We start from the raw sequence: 23035 nt of genomic DNA on the forward strand, positions 1-23035 counted from the left end.
TTTGTATTCATTTATCGCTCGCTTGTTGTCGCATGCTAATCAGGGAGCCTATAAAGGATTAGTGGTGAATTAATATGGTGAAATATGAGGTAATTTCAGTGGTGGATATTAGTCTATTACTTGGAGTGAGAAGGATAGCGGATGGATAAAAGGGGAAGAAAGATTTGCATTCATACAGCACTTGTTACCCCTGATGGGCGTTGACGCGCTTTTCTGGCGAGTAGCACGCCACTCCGGAACCCATAAAGGATTAGTGTTGAAAATTAGTATAGTATACATATGAAGTAATTTGAGTAGTAGATATGTTATTCAGTTATTTGGGCAGTATATTAGTATAGTTGAATATGGAATTTGAGAAATGAACATGTTAGTCTGTAAATTTTGATAGAAAAAGGATAGTGGAGTGATAAATTTTAAGTCAACTGATGGAAGTTATGGCTTTATTCTGAATACTAATTGTTGTCACAGCACAGCTTCAGCCCCTTACATTGAAAATAGCTTTTGTGGGCTTGTCACTGTAGGTATATGCCAACATTAAATTCCTGCATGTACCACTTTCAAATACTTGGCACCCTAAATTGTGGGCTACCAGGGCTGATTAAGGTTGGCTTTTTTAATAAGTCTTCAAAGGTAGGCCTGAAGACATGTTTCCTTTGTTAGCTTAGTGAATGCCACAACATTGTTTGCAACCCACAGATGACATTCAAATTCCTCATGCCCTTAGTGGGTTTCCTGTGCCATATGCTATGGCCTTACTATGATATTAAATATGCCAACTAGGAGTTAGCCACTTTTACCTTTTTTAAGGGTCGGGGCACATACACGGGGACTGGACTGCAGTGCCCCACTGTGCAGAGTTCAAAACTAGCAACATCATTACAAAAAATGAGGGTGACCAGGCAAAAAGAGGCACGTTCTCACGCCAAGATTCAAGGGATTGACATTATCTTAGGAGATATAGAACAGTCAATGGAGGCAAACACACGAAAAGGAAACACATATAGCAGGGAGAAGATCTTGACCTACCAGGTGCAGAGTGCAGGGGGACTGAATAAGCCCACAAGCATACTGAAGTCGTGCTCAATAGCCGAAGTAGGAGAAATGACACTACAGAACCGGCAAGGAGTAAACCTAGAAGGCAAAGCAAACAATCACAGGGTATAGGCAAGTGACAGGTATAAATAAGGAAGGCTGGGAAACCAAGAGCACTGAGAAGAGGGGAAAAATAGGATGTTATCAGACCTACAAATCTGAACAAATATTGTCAAAATGGGCTGTGCAGTATTTATAGCATGTGTGCTATTTTTTATTCGGTTATTTGGAAATCACGGTCAAATGTTAATAATGAGGTTATAGTTTGAAGCTTGCTGTCTACATCATTATGCATGATAAAAAAGAGCCAGGAGAGGAATTCAGATTGCTTCGGTCTGTCATCATGTAGCTGGAGGGGTTGAATCAAAATAGGGAGTGCGAGCGGGTGAACAGTGCTCGAAGCAGTCTGAAGTAAATTATAGTTTTTTTTGTCTAAGTGCCACGTGTTCAAGAGATCAGTCAAACGCCGTGCGGAATCTCGAGAGCTACACTAGTCGGAGCATCTGTAAGTCGGCAGACAGTTAACCATGTTTGCGTTTTTCGAAGCACTTTTCTTCCTGCAGTGCTTTAGCCTTCTTTCGGTTCGCGTTTTCGGACAGACGAACGAAGTTGTGTTTAAAGAAGGAGTGAAGATAGAAGTTGTTGAACTTCCGAGCGTGTGCAGCCAGAAAAGCAAGAAAGGCGACCTTGTGAACGCCCATTACGATGGATACCTAGCGGAAGATAACACTAAATTCTATTGCAGGTAAGTCCGAGGCATCTTGTTTCTATTGATATATATATCTGCATTAAAACATAGTTTCATGCCAGCTTTTTAAACGTAATCTTTACTGGGCAGACATAAAAGTGGAACGACCCTCCGACGAAAATACTGCGACAAAGATTGTTTTTAGAGGTTCTGTGACTCTTTCACCTTATTTGTTAAGGTTTGCTACGCCAGTATATACCAAGCTCAAGCCAATCGGATTTTTTATCAGCTGACTCGGGCTACACGGGGTAGGAGGGAGAACGGGGTACGAATGCTAGGATAGAGTTACATTACGGCAGCGCGGCGTAAGGATGCCGAGAGGAGACAAACCTCCCTGCTCTCACTGCGTGGAAGGTGCAGCTAGCAGTGGATTGGATAGAGCGAAGAAAAGTTGTTTGCAGAAGAGAGTGTGGGACGGAACCACTACATTTGCAGATTACCTCCCAAAACATACGTAGCTAGGCAAAACTACGTTTAAGAGTTTCATGCCACTGTTTGTACTTGGCTTCAGTGCATTTAACAGCTAAAGTAAAGATGCCCAATAGGAAAAGAGTGAAAGTAACAAGCATTAAACCAGCAAATGCGCCAAAGAAGTATCTGGAACGGCTGGGTCCAGTGTCCCTTTAGACGTGACAGGCAGACCACATTGTGTGAGCCTGTCTGGACACGTAGGGCACTGCGACTAGCAGTACATAGTATTTGGCCGAAGGCCAAGTGTGCCCTCTGGTCTTGTGCTTGCTCAGGTAGAAGAAAGAGCACAGCTTGCAGTAAGCCTTGATAAATATCTTTCTTTCTTAGCAGACACTTACATTGAACAATGTACAATCACAGACCCACATATGCAAAAAGGAGAGATCTCAAATTATTACATGGCAGATGTCAAATATTTCATCAGCCATGGCTGGGCTAGTGGAAATATTTTTATATATTATTTTTTATTGGTTTTCAGCATGGTGTTCAGATAGATGCAGGTAGTTTTAGGGCTAACATGTCATTGATTGATGTAACAACTGAGGATGGTTCATAAAATAATTTTTTTCTGCACAGAAAATGTCATGAATATTTCCTATTTAGTTTTATGCACTGCAGTTTTATCAATTATGTTCTACTTAAAGCTTCATAGATGCTGTTAAACATGAGCAACAAATGCTGCTATGGTACAACACAGGCACAGGCTAAACTTCTTCCGTCAGTTGAATAGTGGGACATTCTGTAGTGCTTTAAGTCAAGGGAACAAGTTACTTCTGGCTTGTGTTGTTTTTCACATTCTGCTGCCTGTATTTGTCTTTTGTTTTCTTTTCTGGTCAGCTTTGGAAATTATCACATAATGAGCTTTCCTGCTGCTCTGGATAAGCATCACCTGAAATGCATACCCGATGCTTCACTGCGCAAACATACATTACAAAGTATGCAGGCACTCAGCTAAGACGGAACTGTAGATATAACACTCTTCTGCCAGGATCTGCGAAAAACAGTGGTCTGAGTAACGGAGGTAGATGGCCTATTTTCTGAATTCTAAAATACGGTGAGAGAGATCAAAACTATAGTACAGCAATTACAAGTAAATTCCAGCAAACAGTCAACACGAGCAGAAGATACAAAGCAACACTCTCACTGCAACAACTTAAGAATCATGGGCTTCCTGAAAAGAATAGAAGGCCCAGGCCAGAAGCATTTCATGAGCCGTGACGCAAGAGCTTTCTGCCCTATGACATGCTTTCCCCTTGATTTCTAGTTGAACTGGCACACTGTACTCTAATCCTCAAATTGCCCTCTGGGCCCTGCCCAAATTTGATTTTAAGATTCCTGAGATACTGACCTTACTTTAAGAATGACAAGGGACTAAGAGGAAGTGCAGTGTGATTCACCAAATTATTCTAGAGTTCCCAGACTATACTAGACTGGTTTACGAGCAGAGGAAATCATTTGATCTGGTGAAACAAAAACTGAGAGCCATAGATCTAAAGTACATGTTGTTATATCACTCCAAGATTAATGTCAGAGGGAAATGTATTCGTGGTAATGCATATCAGTGCAGACTCTAAATGCTTCCAATTAATAGTTACACTCGTAACCTCTCAGTCTCCATATTCAACACAAGCAGTTAAGATTGTTTCTTGGATTAAAATGGTTTAGTTTGAGAGAAGCAGTGTAACATTATGTAAAGCGTGAGATCACACTAACATTGATACAATTAGAGTTAGTTAACATGGAGACAGACTTTGACTCAGGCCAGACAGTAAAATACGTCAGGAGAAATTCATTATGTATAGTGGATTGTGAATGGTTAACCAAACAAAATTAAGCACACAGCAGTCCTATAATCTGCCTAGTTTCCGATATATTAGTGATGTATCAAACACATTTGATGAGAAATAATTGTGAGTCCCTTGGAAAATGGGGCGTTGACTGATTGCATCATGCTGGGTTCAAATGTGGTTTGAGAGGTATTGTGATTCTACTTAAAAACAATTTCCATTTTTTTTGTAACTCATACATTGAATGACAGGATAAGGAGGGGAAGACAATAATTTATTTGATAGTTTAAGTACCGCCATTGCTGTCAACAGATTTTTTAAATACACTCAACAAGCTACTCCCAGAAGCTCCAAAGGAATAATGATATTTGGTGTCATGCACCAGGCTTTAGGCAGGCACCGGCACTCAGACTCCGGGGTTGTAGGGTTGACCCATTTAGCTACTTTTATTGTGGCATACTCCTTAAGTGTGTCTATACATTTTTCTTGGGAACACATAAATTCTCTCAAGTTTAGATTATATTTATTTGTCCCACTAGCTGACACCGAGAGTTGCTACCCTACCCTACTAGATGAGCTGACACTCTGCACCATAAGAACTAAATCCACTTGATACTTTCAGCTCAACAAAAGCTCAGTGGACTCACCAGTGGTCCTATGGGTGACCCTCAAACCGGTAGAATGATTGTATTCATCACACAGCACAAGAAAGAAAAAACTGAAAAACTTAAAGGAGTTGAGCAAATAATACTACATCTAGAAAGAGGTACAGAGAGTCTTCCAATGAATTACTCCAGTACAAAATAGATACCACCAAATAGCACTATAAGAGGCTTTGTTTAGATAAGCACAAAAAGCATCTCAAAGTAGAGAAGGCAGCATAGAAGATAAACTGATTTATTGGTTAATAAATTGAGGAAAGTGTTTAATATCATAAACTGAAATGATCAGGTACTCACCCATTACTCAGGAAGTTGCTCATTTTTTTAGTGGCAGCAGCGATCAAGTATTCCCTGAAACACACACCAAAATTACATTTCTCAGAGATGAGTACCTAACCAATAAATACTTATGAGGAGATCACAGAACAAATAGAACATATGCAGTCTGGCAAGACCTCATGACAAAGTGGTATGCCAATTGAATATTACAAGGCAAATGCCACTAGCTTTGCATGGCTTGGAAAGCTGTCTTTAGCCAGAGGATGTCAGTGAGGCAGTAATTGCAGTCATTCCCAAGAGTGGTAGACCTCTTTATAAGTGTTACTCATACAGCCCTATTTTTCTATTGAACGCAGAGGCCAGGTTACTACAAAAACCTAGCGAATCATCTAGTAACAGTAGTGATTGAGACACTTGTTTACTAAGACCAAAGTGGCTTTATGTCAATCAGGTTAACTGGACATAATATTCAAAGACATTTCAACTTCATTGATTTAGCACCTAAACGGAAGGAACTGGTGGCTATGCTCCAAATTTATTTGGAGAGGGCCTCCAATTCTGTAGACTGGAATTACTTATTTACACTGCAAAACACTGCACCATACATTGAATACAGCCTCCTTTTATATAACAAACCCAGAGTATGGGTAATGGTCAATCGAATATTATCACAACTCATCCCCATTGCACGAGGGTCCCATCAGGGATGCCCCCATCACCGCTTAATTTTGCGTGACAGTGGAACCCTGGCAACATTTATTAGGGTATACAGAGGAATTAGACTATGGGCCTGATTACAATTTTGGCGGATAGGATACTCTGTCACAAACGTGACAGATAACCCATCCGCCGTATTGTAAGTTTTATAGGATATAAGGGAAATGCAATTTGGCGGATGGGATATCCTTCACGTTTGTGATGGAGTAACCCTGTCCGCCAAGATCATAATCAGGCTCTATGTCTGGAATGCAGGCTTGGTAGATACAGTTTCGCTATATGCAGAAGATCTCATATACTTGCTTGAATGAATGAAAGAAAATGTATAACCGCGCATCTAAAACCCGAAGGCATCAAGGCGCCTATAAAATAAATCTTAAAAGGCAGAGGCAAAACCACAGGTATGCTTTGGCAAATAGTCGTGACTTCAGAGTTTTCCTAAAGGACTGAAGAGTGGGAAGGGCCTTAATTTCAACGGGAAGAGCATTCCACATTTTAGGTGCCACTGTGGAAAAAGCTCTGCCACCCCATTTGGCTCTGCGAATGCGTGGTACGGATAACAAGGATTTGTTAGCAGAGCGCAAATTCCTCGAGGGGCAGTAGGGGGTCAAAAGAGCCCCAATCCCCACAGACCTATTTCTCGCTAGGGCGCCAAAGGTAAGGCACAGGATTTTAAAAGAGATCCTGTCCTCAACAGGTAGCCAATGCAAAACCTTCCTAGCGGAGGTGGCCGATGCACGTTTGGGTAGATCCAACACAAACTTAGCTGCCGCATTTTGGACCAGTTAAAGGCGCTGCAGCAGCCCCTTACTGAGACCTGCATACAGCGCATTGCAATAGTCAAGTCGGTGTAAAGGATACACGATGATTCCGCAGGAGCGTCAGGAATCCGAAGTATAATCCACAGCCTTCCCCTGCAGCCTTCCGACTCTATCGAACACTAGAGCACAAGAGGCGGAACAGGGGAAAACAGGGAGACAAAACAAGGAAAGGTTGGGGGTAACAATTGTGTGCTGAGGGTCTTCAGACTGGATGTCTCAACCTTCTTGAGGGCTTGGCAACAAGATAGACTGTAATGCAAAGGAGTAATATTTTTGAGTCTGAATAGGACAATCACATTCACAATTATACATAATAACCTTTCATACCTAGTTTGATGTATGTTAATGTCCCTGAATGGATATGGAAGAACCTCTGGTAAGGGATTTATCTGGAGCTGCAGTGAAGGAGGCAAAATATACATAAGTCTAGTGTCTCTATGTTTACTAGTGCTATGAGCGACTAAAAATATACTGCTCACTCTGGTTTCTGTCTTAACTGCCAAGAAGCACACCCCAAATGATGGATTGAATACAATAACTCGGTTGCCAATATCCTTGATAGCTGGAGAAACATCTACAATAAACAAAACAGGAATTCAAACACTACAATACAATCTTCCTTATACCAATACAATGTGCAGCGCAATAATGCGCTGTTACCGTGATTCTGGGACGTGTAGCTGTAGCCCAATCCACACTGGTCCACGCAAGATACCAAGTCCAAATATGTGATATTCCACAAGAGCTGAATAACCCCAAGGAAATGATGTGAGAAGGGACGGGCAGGGAAAATAGAAACAAGGTAAAGAAAGACCCTAACTGACGAATACTAATGCACCGGGAAAAAACCCGGCCGCCAGCGGAGAAGAACCCAGCTGACAGCGGAGCACCCCGGTGTAGGAGAAATGAAGGGGGAAGGTTAGCCCGGCCCGTCAGCGGAGAACAAGCCCGGCTGACAATCGGAGCAACAAGGAGGGCCAACAGAAGGAAGAGGAATCCCACCGGATGGCGGAGTAAAACCCGGCCGCCGGGCGGGACACCAAAACAATGGGGAGGCAATGAGAAACGAAAAATAACACGGTCCGTGTCAAAAAGAACAAGCGCAGTGGCAAGGCGCTTGTTAACCAAGAGAGAAAGACTGCGGAGGCTCGGAAAAGAACCAACGGAGCCGAGGACTCTCTCGAGCAGGAAGAACGCCAGGTCGTAGGAACGGAAGTCAGGCACAGGAAGTCAGGCAGCAAACGGACCCGACGGAGCTAGACGCAAGAACGTGGAGCGTCGCTCCATGGGTCAAGGAATCCTAAATAGTGCACAGTTAAAGGGACAGGCACTGGGAGGGGGCTTGAGGCATGACAGTCGGGAGCCAATAAGAGCAACCACGACTTGCTTTCTGGCCTGCTGGGATAAGTAGTGTTTGATTCTCCTCAAAATGTGGATTATGCCCCAACAGGTAGAGACTGTTCTGTTCACCTGCTGATGCATATTGAGGGTGGGCTCAATCAGGACTCCTAGGTTTTTTGCCAGAGCAGTAGGTACCTGACACGCTCCCAAAGAGGCAGGCCACCAAGCAGCCGACCAGATGTCCTCTTTTCCCACAAACACCAGAATCTCCGTCTTCTCCCCGTTCAATTCGAATGTATTGTAAGTCATCCATTTTGCGACTGCCTCTAAACAGGATCTAAAATTGGAGGCAGCCTCGTTAACGGGCTGAGAGAGGGAGACCAGGATCTGGGTGTCATCGGCGTAGGAAACTACCTCCATCCCAAAAGATCTTATCAGCCTGGCAAGTGGGGTCACATAGATGTTAAAAAGGGTCGGACTTAATGCCGACCCTTGGGGGACCCCACATTGCACAGACAGGGATGGAGATAGAAACTCCCCCAGCATCACTCTCTGTTCCCTCTGGTTTAGGAAGGAGGCCAGCAAATCCAGAGCGGGCCCCTCCACGCCAATCTCCCTCAGGCGAGATGCTAACACCGAGGGAGAGAGGGTATCAAATGCAGCAGTGAGGTCTAGCAGGATTAGGAGGGTGGTCTGGCTTGTTCCCAAAAACTCTAGGTCAATAGCAATGAAGGTTTTAAATGATTTTGACTCTTATTCAAACCTCCAGGCTAATTGGAATGAATCAATTTTGTATCTGACATGAACGCTGAATGAGAGCAGGATCATGGCTGATTGAGATTACATGTCGAATTTTGACGCAGAGACGCAAAAGAAAATTCTTATGATGATGCACCAATCTCTGTTTTATGGATAATGTACATAATTGGCTTGTGGGGTAAAGAATGTTGATGGATTAACTTTCCAGTCTAGCAGGAACTTGGATAAAGATACCAATAGCTCTTATTTCTGGATACGCTACCGACTCATATACTAAGACGAGTACTGGAAGCTTTGTAGAAGTCTCTTTTGAGATGAAGCACATGTCTGCTGTAAGCTATTGGATTTGCAGTTGTGGAGTTTATTGTCCAACCAAGATTTTCCACGACTACCAGAAGTGGTGAAAATAAAGGCACCATTACTAAGTTGAGCAACACACTAACTACGACTCTGAAAACTTTAGGCCTGCAGTCACTGAATGGCAGAAGCCCAAGCGACCATACTGCGGCTTTTACACACACGTTTCATCAAAGATTGGCCACTGTAGTTTATTTATGGGTTACAATCCAGCACTTCAATCACACTGTAAATTCAAAAATCGATCACATGCTCGTAAGTGATTTTGCTATTTTGTCCTGACCTTAACCCCTGAGTTCTGTATCTTTGCAGAGAGAAATTATGCAGGGACAACAATCAGAGATGGAAACAGAAGGCTCTGGTGGGATGAAGGATTAAAGGCCAGTATGAGTGAGCAGTTGCAAGCATATTTATCGTCATCAGAAATTAAATCATTGCACTCAATTGAAGGCTGGTCTCAAGGCCTTTGCCCCTCCACTCCCAGGTACTGGGATTCAACACCCTGAACCTCGGGTTTACTAAAAACATCAAGATGTATTATTTCGAAAACAATTGTTTAAACAAAAAAATAAGGGCTGTGAAAAAGGACAAAGCAAACCTTGCTTTGAAGGAGAAGCTCAAAACCAAATGCAAGCACTATCGGCGCCACCTCTATGAGGAAAAACAGCAGCTCCAAGATGAGCAATGGAATGCTAATATTAAGTCAATAAAATCTAAGGATCCTAAGAAACTTTGGCTTATGGTTCATAACTTCTCAGAGGCCATCAGACAAGGGAATTAATCAATATTTCTGCATCTGGATGGTCTGTTTATAATTCCTCGCTGTATGTCAATCTGCTCATTCTGCTGCATGAGCCAACGACTGTCAGAGACTCAACCAGTCTGCCATTGCCTGTAAGCACTTCCAGTCCAATCTTAGATCTAATCATGGAGGGTATGGTTACTGATACCTGAGATTCGATGCGTCTAGCAAGTGCTCCTGGTCTAAATGGACTCGCAGCTAGTATTTTCACAGCAGCTAAAACAGAATGGACGAATAGACTCCTCTTTTTAATTTATGCTCGTTGAGTAATCAGGTTCTGGAGAGTTGGCGGGCCTCTCTTTTAATTCCCATGCATAAGAAGGGCTCTTACGACGAGCCTGAAAATGTCCGTCTCATTGCCCTACTTGATGGGATGGAAAGTGTTTTGCGAAAATTCTGAATAAAAACTGGAGGAAATGGCAAGCAACAAGAAAATTATCCCCGCAACACAAACAGGCTTCCGAAAGGGCACGGCATGGAGATTAATTTGGTATGTTTAATGGCACTTATCGATTGTTTCACAAAAAAGGGTGCAGGTCCTGTGTACAGCATGTTCATTGACTTTGCCACAGCGTTTATTAAGGTGGATAGATGCCTATTCTGGGCCACATTATCAGTCTGGAACATTCCCTCGTACTTGCAGATGGCCATCATCAGCCTCTACTCCAATACATGGGTGAAAGTGAGAGTATTAAACAAATGGTCCACCTCAACAAAGACTTATACTAATAGGGGGCTGAAAGAGGGTTGCATTTTGGCCCTTCTACTCCTTAATCTGTACTTTTCAGACTTGGATAATCACTCGTGCACAGCCAAAGCCTTCCCTCCTAAAATACGAGGCAAAAACATGCACCTATTGCAGTATGCTCTTGATTTGATTTTAATGGACCAATCTGCAATTGGGTTACAAAGAACCTTGACCAGCCTATCAGATTACTATAAAGCTAACACGTTTAGCATTAATAAATCAAAAACTAAGATTCTAGTCTTTGGAAAAAGGCGAATTGAGCAACGGATTAAGCTAATGATCTCATTAAAGTTTCTTTACCATCGAAAGCTGGCTAAAATTATTTTGAAACAAGCTTGGCTGTTGTCTGCTCATGATGACTTGCAAGTTATTCTATCTATTGCGTCCATCAAAACTTACTGTTAGAACACAATTACTTCGTCTACGGCTCAGCCTGATTGCTCTAAAAGCATTCAAGCATTGACGCTTGACTGACGAACAAGATGATTTATGCAGGGGTTGTCAAGCCACGAATGAGTCTCTTTCTCAAATTATTTGCGTGTGCCCTCATCTTTCTTGTCTCAGGCATTACTAGCTTCTACCTATTTTTTGACAACTGAATATTCGATCTTGTAAAGCTGCTGTTATTGAATGTCTGAAGGGGGAGTTGAGCCATTTATAAGCTCGATTTTTAAGTTTATGAAGTTTGCAACCAGGATGTTGAGTTCTGTAGCTTTTACAGTTATACGTTTGTCTATTTTTTAACATTTCTTTTTAAAATCATTGTTTTAATAGTACAACAATGGTTTAATTCTGGTCAAGAGGTCTGCTTTGTACTAGATTGTGTATTGACTGCAAGATTCAGTAGAAATTGATACAAACTTGGTTAACACTTTTTTGTTCCAGAGGTGGACTGGTTGCATTTACTATAATGCTGGCACAACTTTCTTATTGTTAACTCTTTTTCATTTTGAACTGCTATGTTTGCACAAATACCGGCTACTGACTTTTCTTGACTCTTTTGTCAGCTGTTTCAGCTGCTCTAACCCATTTGTAATGTTTAGATAATTGCCAGCTAGATGCTGCTTTTGTTTGCACAGTAGTTGTAAATACAAATAGAATCCGATTGTTTTAATTGCACTTTTTTCATCTTATTTACTGTCGACCTGGGCCGCCTGTGCATTTGTATCCCTCGAGCAACTTTATTATATTTCTGAAGGTTTGTGAATTACATGATATTTTGTATTACTGGTTTTATATTAATTTCAGCTCGCGGACAGCATTGACTTTTGGGTTCCAAAATAGTTGTGTCCTTTTTATGCTTTGGTAAATCATTGTCTGTTAAATGGCACTAGCATTCTGGTGTTTCAGGTTGCCACATATTTTATTGGATCGTACTGTATTTCCTTTTAACTAATATTTTGCAATGATTTTCACCCACCAGGCAAATACATAAAATAAATTGTCAAATTGTCAAGGCTTCATACAAACTATGGTGCATCTTGTCGAAAATGAATAACACACAGTGTTGGTGGGCTCCAGTATCTTATTAGTATTCTATTACTGTTTTCTTTTTTTTATACAATCAGTTGGACACCTTTAGGCAGCAAGGTGTATGGGCACTGTTTGGACTGCCTATTAATACTTTTCATAGTTTGTTCTTTCTTGCTGTGTTTTTTTAACTTGCCCTTACTTTGTAATATAAGATGTGTGAATTTCTGTAACTGCAGCTACGAAACAGGTGTGTTTTTTTTTATCTGTTATGTATCTCATTGGGGAGGGTCTCTTACGATAGCTGGGTCACATAATGCTACCTAAAGAGAGTTGCAGAGGGGATTAAATACTTCACCATATATGTCTCAAATGCCCAAGAAATGTTATAGGGCAGAAATATGTCTTCACAGATAGAAAACCGAAAAGGAACACTCAGCTGGATGCCCCTACCAGTTTAGTTAATGAGCAGAGTGACTCTAATCAAAATGATAGTTTTGCCCAAAGCGTTTGTCACGGGGCTACTGGACAGGAGCCATACTTTAATACCTATATCTTACAAAATATATCATTCAAGATTCCCAAACAATTGTTCAAGCTATTCTCAGCCATAGTTAAGTCATTCCTTTGATGTAACAAACCCCTGCACTGAGCATGGAAAAATATTGCATGTCACCCTATGATGAGGAGTCGGACAATGGCAGACTTTGTTGAGTATTTGTGAGCAGCACACCAGCACAATCAATGTATGGCTGTTGGATGCCAGATCCCGCATTTGCCAGTGAAACATGGGTAATTTGTGGCACACACCGAACATGTTTTCTATATGGGATCAATGCATTCCTAGATATTCCACCAGCCACCAAAATTGTTCTCACATTTGGAAAGAAACTTTCTGAGAAATTGGTTGGCAAAAGAAACTGAAGGCACAGACTCCTTTATCTTTGAGGTAACCAAGGTCAAAGGATTCACAGGATGGAACTCTTTGGGTGTTTAGACATTGGGGAACATAATTGGGTAATATCGTTCACTGAGCTACTGGAGGAATTTGGCATATTAAGGTCCCAATTCTTCTGTTATTTTCAAATTAGACACACACCCGTACCATATCTAAATACAAGAGAAGACATTCCAGAATTAATACCCTCAAAGCCAAAATTAGTTTTGCTGCATTGCTCACAAAAACAATTCTCATATGTATAAAATCTTAACACCTAACAGGTTCCCACAGTTAAGGTGAGATTGAGAGACTGACCCGGCAGGCGTTGAAGGATGGGAAGTGGCAGGAGGTCCCTCAAGAGAAATTGCCATTGCAGCATCAATGAGGCTCATTCAATTCAAATGTTGGCACCACATTTATTACTGGAGGGAATGGCTAAGGCAAATGGGACGGAAAGAATTGCCTACATGTCTTCGATGTAATGGGGACTGTGAAGTGGAGACTTCTTGCACTCAGTGTGGAGGTGTAGAATGCTGCAAAGATATTGGCACACAATTCCAGATGTTCTATCTGATGTCACTTAGGTAAAAAGTGTTCTTTACACATGATGGGCGGTATTGAATATCGTAGATGGCCTACATACTAACATAGATCCTACACTTTTTATAGGACTCTTAACTGTTGATTTTTGCAAGGTACATATTGCAGACATGGAAAGCTTCAAATGCACCGAATCCTGCTTAATGGAAAGTGGGCCTTGAGTGATGCAAAATTCTGGAGCAGTAGGCCTTTGACGCCCATGGCTGTTCACAGAAGTATGAAAGTATATGGGCAAATTTTAAGACTTTTGTGATGCTGAAGTAACTGATGTCCAGAATCATCTGATATCAGGAATCATCATTCCCTGAGAGATGTACATTAACTACAATATTTATTATTGCAAAATCTATTGGTAGCCATAGGACAATAATTAACATGTGCGTTGCTGATCAGACTTACATGATATAGTATTTTATTTGAGTTTAACATTGCATAAAAAAGCAAATAAAGATCACTAGAAAAAGTGCCATGCTAACAAACCTTGGAAACCAAATCATGCAACATTCCTGGGTTCAAAGCAGTTGGTTGCTGCAAGGTGGTCTCTTGCAAGGCGGCAGGTATGCAACATAGTTGGATTGCTGTCTCACTTCAGCAGGCCTGATGAGTGCTATTCTCCACAGGTCTTTGTAGTTGATGCTACTATGTCATCAGATCACTTTGGATGATCTTGCTAGAGAAGACATAGGCATTGTTGTAAACCTTAGGGAAGTAAGTATAGCAAGCAACCCACCAGTTAGCTTCTGAGGTGTTTTGAGTTCTTCCCTCAGCAGTCACATCCTTGAAGTTGGGTTAAAACACAAAAATGGCAACTGACTTCCATGAGTGGAGAGAATTAATCTGTATCACCTTATGTGTTGTCTTGGTCGGATTGGCTATCTTTAACAGGCAAGAAGTCCATCTGGTAACGTGAAATAGTCAAGCCTTGCAATTCCTCAAGTTAATTTCAGACAAGTTTTCTGCATTTGTGTTGGTCTATCCTCTTCTTCTTTAATAGTCACAACAATAAAAGCATTTTTACTCAGTCCTAGAGCCTATCCATGGATCTCAAAGATAGTGCTATGGCCCTGCTTTAATTCGTCCCCTGTCCTGGCTCACAGAGCTTCCAGGAATTCAAAGAAGAATTGATGTGTTGTGCTTGTCTCAAGCACCAGTTTTATGCTAAAACGTCCGGTCAAGCAGCCACTCAGGTTCTTAACTGCACTTGAAAATTTAGGGTGGATCATTTAAATATACGTTCTTAGTCTGTCGCCTAGTCGGATGGTGATGAGGAAGACCATAATATTGCAGTGTCTCAGAAAGAACCGTAATGGGAGGCATATCATAATAGTCGCAAAGATAGTGGTTTCTCTCTATATTGATTCCTGTCACAGAGAGCTTAAGTTGGCTGCAGGATATAGAACAGGGAATGGGTACAGAGGAAAACATCTTTGCCACAGATGTGAGCATGTGACACTGCTGATAGCTTTTACTTGTACAGTGTTAATTTCTTGCAGGCCGCAGGCTCACCTGCTAGAGCTTGCCCAAATTGTTTGTTTTTAATACAAAGCGCGCTTTTCTGCCTCCCTGGGCCTTCCAGAGAGGGGGGACTGGGTTAGGAGGAGTTACCTGCTCTAGGAAAGGGAGAGTAAGCTACAAGGTAAGGGCACAACTGTTCTCATTGTCAGACCAACATCGATGGGCACCCACGTGGGAGGGGTCGAAGGGCCTGAGACAGAGCCGATCCCTTCTCCTCATATGTGTAACCACGTTCATATTACATTCGAGGAGGTATTGTGAAATACTATTTAATTAAACATTATAAAGGTTTTCACAAAGAAAGACTACTATTTATAGTGGTTACAGTTGTGGTGTGCCTTTCCCAGTAGAGTCACCCACTCCGCTGTGAAGCAAATCAACTTAACCTGGAGCACCTCTTAGGGGACTCATGATACCAGTATCACTGAAAGGAAAAATGGAACTAGTCAGTCAGAAATAATGAAATTAAAACGGCACAGAAGTACTCCGACTGTGAATTGGCCTTGCCCCCTTCGTTGAGTGCCAATGTTGCTCCCTCATATTGTTAAATCCATCAACAGGTTGCATCCTAGCTTCCCAGGAGGGACGTCCATGGCGCAGCCTTAGGTTGAATTTCCTGTGTTTTGGCAAACATGGATCAGTCGCAGCTCTCATCTTTAAGCTGTATATTCTTCAATGCCTATATTACAAGTCTTGCAGCATTGCTTAGTTCATTCTTTTGGTTCTTAGTAAGAGTCTTTCTCTCCTTCTGACTGATTCCCAGAAGACTTCAGTTAATGCAACTATTTTGTCATGCTTCAAGTATGGAATTTGTGTATCTGAAATTGATAGGCTGCCTTTATCTAAGCATATCATTTATCATCACTCCTATGCCTTTGAAGCGCTAAACCAAAGAAAACATGTTACCTCATTAATATTGAAATTGTCCTTTTCCCTCTAACATGTTCCCAAGGCACAGCTTCCAAGGTTAGGTAGAGCTCCTCCTTTACCTGCTGCTTGAAATATGGAACTTTCTTCTTTTGTCACCCAGGTAAACGTTTGACTAAATACAGTTTTGTAACTTAGTAAAACCTAAAGTTTTAACATTATATTTCTTGGCGACAGGAATTAAGCAGATACGCAATCCAAAATTCAGACAAAAAGGGGAGAAAGGAAAGGCTTTCAGGGTCACATTGGTTGGCATCGAATGTATTATTCTGGTCATTCATTTTTTTATTGTCCAGCTTAGCAGTGTCTTGGTTGTGTGTGCCGTATGTGATGCAGCATGTCTTGAAAGGGGTTCGAACTTGCCAGTGAGGCAATGGAGTTTCAGGAGTATGGGAGCGATCGTGTCTTACTTTGTGAATTTGTTGATGGGTCTTTCTTCTCATGATGGCAGATGCTCTTTACTGATTAGGTTATGTGCTGTATGGGATACTAGAAAGCAGACTGTTGCTGTTTTCTGGGCGCTGGGAGGTAGGCTTTAATTTTCAACAGAAGTGAGAACTGGTGCCAGGCTTTCCGTCTTCTTTGTCATAAATTTGAGGAATTTGGTATGTTTGCAAGATGGTGGTATAACTGTCAAAGTTCAGAGTTCATTGCAGTGAACCATTTTTTTAAATTTGATATTGTGTATTGACGTTGCTAATTAAGATTAACTGTGTTTTCAGAGGGTCACGCATCAAGCAGACCTGCAATAAACAGCGTAGATATTGGAAAGGCAATTCTTTAGGTGGTTGATGTTGCCTCAAATAGAGCTGAGTGTCTTCACTGTACTGGTAAAAAGTGAGGCTCTTGTTAGGAATAAGCTGAGAGACTTTGTGTACAGATTGAAATTGACAGGTGATAGAATAGAACTGTGGTGTGAGCTACAGATCCCTTGATGTTTTCTGATCTTGAGAAGTTCTTTTAGAGGTGATACTTTAGTCATGTAGTATGATAGCAATTTTATAATAGTGCCATCCAGCCCCCTGGGTGTTGTAAAGGGCGAAAATGGTAATGAGAATGAAGCCGACTTTCACCTGGATGATGGTTGATGCTGTGCTGCACTTGCGTCTGACTTCAGACTGGAGGGGGAGTATTGGTTTTAAAGTTATTATTTTGCATCTTTGCAGTTGCATTTTTTTTTTTAAAACATCTTTTTATTGAGAAAAAACAAAGAAAAACCAATAACAGGTGTCTTACATCGCGGAATGAAAGGATGAGAAATATACATACAGGGCATAATGGACGGAGAACTATCAATAAAAGCCAGCTCACAAGCTACATCGGGAATGCAGCCGTATGACATTCAGGATAATCAAACAAATGCCAACCACTAACTCCACCTCCCCAGGAAACAGGATGAACATTGAAAAGCAGCCTAGTGAATCAGGGAGGGGGGGGGGCAGCAGTATAAAGGTACGAGACTACAGCCGCATACCGCATACAATATTGGATGACGCAACAGTTGGCTAATTTATGCAAATAATACCACCTCCAGAACCCAATCACCCAAAACACAAGTTTGCGCCTCAGTAAGACCACCTATATAAGGATTCGAAAGGATTTCAAACATAAAAAGTAAAAACACTAACAAGACGAACACCCCTCCCCCACCCTGCACCCCTGCATATGGCTTGCACCTGTCCCCAACTAGCAGTGTGCCTGTCGCCCCATCTAACTAGGAACTAAAAGTAGAAAAAATGGGGGAGGACACCTCGGTACGGGCCCCCGGTCCCCCCTCCCCCCCGCCAGAACCAAGAATCCCCCAGGATAAAACCCACAACTCTATTAAGAAGCGATATAAAACGAAACAGGGGAAACAGTAAACAATACCTCCCGTAAATACAATGGTAGCGAATCCCACTTCAGCAAGCCCGCGGTGCCAAGCCCTAACAATCAGTCTCATCCTTGACCCTTCCGATCCGTCGTGCAAGCCCCTTCCGGACGGACTGTCGCCTCTGCAGGATAGTCAAAATGCAGAAACAGTTCGGTAAAGTTCCTTCCGAGGCAAGGCAAAGTTTTAAAGTCACTGGGAACTCCATCGACATCGACGACTTCCCTCACCGCCATGAGCTCCCGAAGTCGTTGTCTCCGCGATCGTAGTAAAGGTGTCGGAGAGGGGGAAAACGCTGTTTCGTCCCGTAGACAGTTCCCACCAAGAGTATCCGGAAAGGAGGCACCAGTTAATCCACACACAGTGAGCAATGATGGTGGGCTTGGCAAACTGTAGAGAGCACCGAGTTCACGGTCGTCGGCCATCACACTGACATGAAGCATCCGACACCCCTCGTGGCACAGGGCCCACTTCCGTTACGAGGACCACCGTGGGTAGTATAGGCCGATCAGGATCTTGCAATGGAGCAGGGTCCGTCCCTCACGCCCATGTCCGTATGTGACCGCTATCATTTTGTGGACAATGGACTCCACATGGGAATGTAGTGCCCCGATAGCTGCCAGTGCAGTCCGCATCGACGGTTCACACTCAGTCTGTCCGACCACATTTCGTTCCGAGTCGACCATAATAGCGTCCCCCAGAGGCCCGGTCATCCCCGGGGGAACCAGCAAAATTGGGACGGACTGTCACGGAGGGAGACTCAGGGCATACCAAGGCCACAATCCACGCTCCGCTACCGCAAGCGAAGACCCCGACTCAGCGAACACCGGCGACGGCAAACCGGGTCTCCGTATCAGGGACCTCCACCCACAGCCGCAATCGTGCCTCATCAACCCTCCGTCGATTTTAGGCCAGATCAACAACCGCCGTCAAAATCGGGCTTAGAAAGTTCTCCACAGCCAAAGACTGGACCCTGTCGATCACCCACGGCCGATGTTGTTCAACTGGAACTCGGCTGGGCCAGTACTCAAGTCCCCGGCTCACAAGCTGGTGTAGACCCCAAACTGAAACTCTACATAACTCCGTCCACCAAGCCGGTAAAGTCCCAGGATCGCTCCAAAATACAGTACAGCAGTTCACACGCCCGGAGGCAGGGTGTAAATTCAGGATTAGTAGAGACCGGCGGGAGACGGAGGTCGGCGGGTTTTCACTGGAAAAAGGACCTGTTTGGTTTGCAGATTGTCAGAGAAGAATGCCTCATGTCAGGGATTACACATATGGTGGTGGTGATTAGACTGCTTCACCACTGATGGGGTTCACTGTTGAATAGGGGATTATGTCTTTGTAGCATATTGTCCTGAGGTAATTGAGAAGACTAGCAGCTCTTCAGTAGTGAAGGGTGTCCATGAATGTGCATTGGAGGGTTGGATCTTGATCTCTTGGTGTGCTTGATTATTTTTCTCATCTTGTCTCATTTCTCTTTGAAGAAGAGGTTGAACGCATTTCAGTTGTCCGTAGAATGATGTTATGGGCAGTCCGTACTCATCTAATAACACTGTTGAATTGACATTCATTCTCTAGTTCTAGTCATTGTGTCAGCTACAAAAAGCTCCTATTATGCACATCGTCTTTGCTGCTACAAAGCAATATCTGTATCATTCCCTCCCTAATCACTCTAACTATAAAATCCTGTGGAGCGATTTCAGGGTTATCACACTCTTACACGGAGGCACACACATGAGATTGGAGCTCAGATCAGGCTAACCCACACATGTAGAGAAGAGGCCCCTACAAACATGGAGCATTGTCTTGGCCTTTTGCACTTGCCATCTCCTATCTCTAGGACAAAACGTCAGCCAAATACTGTGAGATTTATTTTCGGTGTGAGTCATAAATGAATTGTGCTGCTGTATCTTCAGCACAAGTGATTTCAATAAGAGGGACCCCCAAGGATTCCCTCGTCATGGTCCACATATTACTTTCTTAGGGGCTAGCATGCAGATTTAGAAATCTATTCATCAGAAGCTTTTAAAGCTCATCAGAGTGTGTGAAAGCCATTTTTAGGAGACATCCATGTACTAGAAACTGCTAAAGCGGTTTGTTGACAGATATTCCTAATTTGAAGTCAGCCTTGATTGGATTAGTGTCTGAATAGCAATTGTTGTTTACCTGTTTAAAAGCTAGATTGGTTGATTGGTTTAGAGATTGGAACCCCTGTAATATATATATATATCCCATTTTGCATCCCTTCATGGCATCCATACTATCAGTAAATTCAGAAAACCATCATTATTGATGGCTTAATCATGTATCTAGTCCAGCTGGTTGTTATTGGGTGAGGAATCATACACAGTGTGGTGATTATTAAGTAGTTGTAACTTTGGGAGTGAAACCAGGTCTGGTAAAGCCTCACCATTTGCACCTGCAACTGACTTTTAGCAGCTACTCTTTAGATTACGAAAATAAGTAATAAACACAGAGACACATTTCTAGGAGATACTGGTAGAAGCCTATATGTAGAGTCAGAACAATACCAAGAGACCAGAAATGAAGCAGGGCAGAGGAGAGCTTCCATTAAAACATGGTGACTGTCTTAAAGGTAGCTGATTGAGAAGCTTTTGTGTAATGAAAACTATAGCAAGCTTCTTAATACAGAAAAGACTAATGAATTCTAGGTGTGATTACAAATTAATTATACAAAATTGTGCAAATCCCCCACTACAATTGTAGAAAAATGTTTTCATTTTATTAATTTTGTGCCTTTTTAAGATAATTCATAAATTCATTGATCATTCATATGATTCTTTTTTAATCTTTCTTCATATGTGTTTCGGATACACATAAACAAATATTCATATAAAAATAAACTTATAACTAATAACAAACACAGTTATATGGCTTTTCAATCAGGGTATGCAATGACATCAACTAGTATGTATTGACATATCAGAAGATTGATGATTTGATGATGGCAAGCGGCAGAATTGAAAACTACGTGCGTTTCGGCACTGCTGCCTTCATCAGGAACACCGTCTGTGCACATACATTGAATATTGAATGCTTGGTGGGGTGAAACAGCTTTAATTGATGTTAAAAGATGTGAGGATACAAAGGGTCACTTAATGAGACACACCTTAGGCTGTCCTATTAATAGTCATATTTTCATAGTTCGAAATTCGAGTCAATTTATATCTCATGCATGAACCAAGGAACTTTTATGTTCTCTCACTCTATGATATGCTTACTTGGTGAGCGTGATATCAGTTACACCCTGTGTAACAACTTTGCCGAACCGCAGGCTGGTTGCCAATGCCCATCCGGGTAAATACGATGGGGCCAAGATGTAGATTACTGATAGGATTTCTCACAACTTCAAAAAACTAGTCGCAGGCGGATAACAAACACTCATTCGAGTCGATAAAACCGGAACCCAAGCGTGAGTCCCTGATTAGGATTCTTACCAGCTCGATTAGGATAACTGCAGGGATGAAAACAATATACACAGCAGCTGAGGGAAAAAGGTGTCTCACACTCGGCATATGTACGACTTCAGCGGGCGGGCGGTCGGGCGGTCACGTATTCACTGTCGTCAAGATTTCATCACTGTAGTTGTAAGGAATCTTATCAGTAATTTACATCTTGGCCCCATCGTATTTACACTTCCCAGGCAGTGGAAACTGTGGCAAAACAGACCACTTGCTTCAAGGGATACATTTTTCCTTGGGACTATTTAATTTCCAGGTATCAGTGTGCCCAAATGCCTCAAAAGGTGTATGAGATGTCACATGGAGCATGGGAAGAGCGGCATTTCTCGTGCTGCTCGACATGTCGGCCGCGTTCGATACGGTTGACCATGCTGTGCTACTAAGCAGGCTGCAGAAGGCCGGGGTGACCGGTCAGGCCTTGGACTGGTTGACTTCCTACCTCTGCAATAGGCAACAAGCTGTGGCTTTGCCACCTTTTCGGTCAGCTGTCAAAAAAGTAAATCAGGGCGTGCCTTAGGGCTCGGCTATCAGCCCGATCCTATTTAACCTGTATCTTCGCCCGTTGATAAGATTGATTAAGTCATTCGGCATATCGGTCATCAATTATGCCGATGACACTCAACTTATTTTTTCTTTTGAAGGCGAGGATGCGGTTTCTAGGGAAACATTTCACCGTTGCATGACCTCTACGGCAGACTGGCTGCGCCAGAACTCACTCCAGTTTAATGGATCGAAAACGGAGGTTCTCCATTGCACTTTGGATCGGCTGCCTCGCCCTCTACCTGAGGAGTTCTGGCCTACCTCCATCCTAGGCACTGTGGCGGCTGCCGAGTCTGCGCGCAATCTGGGTGTCATGTTTGGGCCCAACCTTCAGTTGGATGCCTTTGTCAATAAAACCACGGCGACATGCATGCTATTGCTCCGTACATTACGGAAAATTCTTCCGCTATTTCCCCCTTCAGCTAGGATTGAAATAGTGCGTAGTATCATTCTCAGTAGGTTGGACTACTGCAACGCACTGCTTCTAGGGGCTCCTAATACTCTGCTCTTGAAGCTGCAGCGGGTTCAGAATATGGCGGCTAAGCTGGCCCTATTTCGTCCTCGCTCTGCTTCTTCTTGCCTTGCACTTTCGGATCTTCATTGGTTGCCGGTTCAGCAACGGATTTGTTTTAAGGCTTCTTGCTTGGTCTTCAGAGCTCTGCATGGTCTGGGTCCAGTGATGTTGTAAGATCTCTTCTCCTGGTACTCAGCCTCTAGAACCTTGAGGTCCTCTTCGGCATTCTTGGTGACAGTCCCCAGAATAAAAAGGGTAAGGATGGGCGGCCGCTCTTTCAGCTTTACGGCCGCCAAACTCTGGAATTCCTTACCGCTATTCCTGAGGTGTAGGCAGGATTTGCTGTCTTTTAAAAAGGACCTTAAAAGTCATCTTTTTCCAAAGGCTCTGTAATGTATGTCATATGTAGGTAGTGTTGTGGTCAAGCGCCAGGATACCCTTTGGGTGACAGTCGCGCTCTATAAATATGCGTTACTACATCATTATATGGAAAAGCAGGAATCCAGCAATTCTGAAATTCTGCAAGGTTACATGTGGCGGTTGACTAGATACATAAGGCAATTCAGTTTCCACCATAGATGACCCTAGAT

General features: G+C 42.7%; 1 protein-coding gene across 1 annotated transcript in view; it reads left to right on the forward strand.

The window, feature by feature from the left end:
- Positions 1 to 1486: 1486 nt before the first annotated feature.
- The window catches only part of FKBP7 (FKBP prolyl isomerase 7), a 132110-nt gene continuing 110561 nt past the window's right edge, over positions 1487 to 23035 (forward strand). Inside the window, exon 1 of the mRNA XM_078681501.1 lies at positions 1487 to 1837. Within this exon, the coding sequence (XP_078537627.1) occupies positions 1620 to 1837 (218 nt within the window). The 5' untranslated portion in view covers positions 1487 to 1619. The remainder of the gene's footprint in view (positions 1838 to 23035) is intronic.

This window comes from Lissotriton helveticus, chromosome 3_1, assembly GCF_964261635.1.
Source record: "Lissotriton helveticus chromosome 3_1, aLisHel1.1, whole genome shotgun sequence".
Taxonomy (NCBI): Eukaryota; Metazoa; Chordata; class Amphibia; order Caudata; family Salamandridae; genus Lissotriton; species Lissotriton helveticus.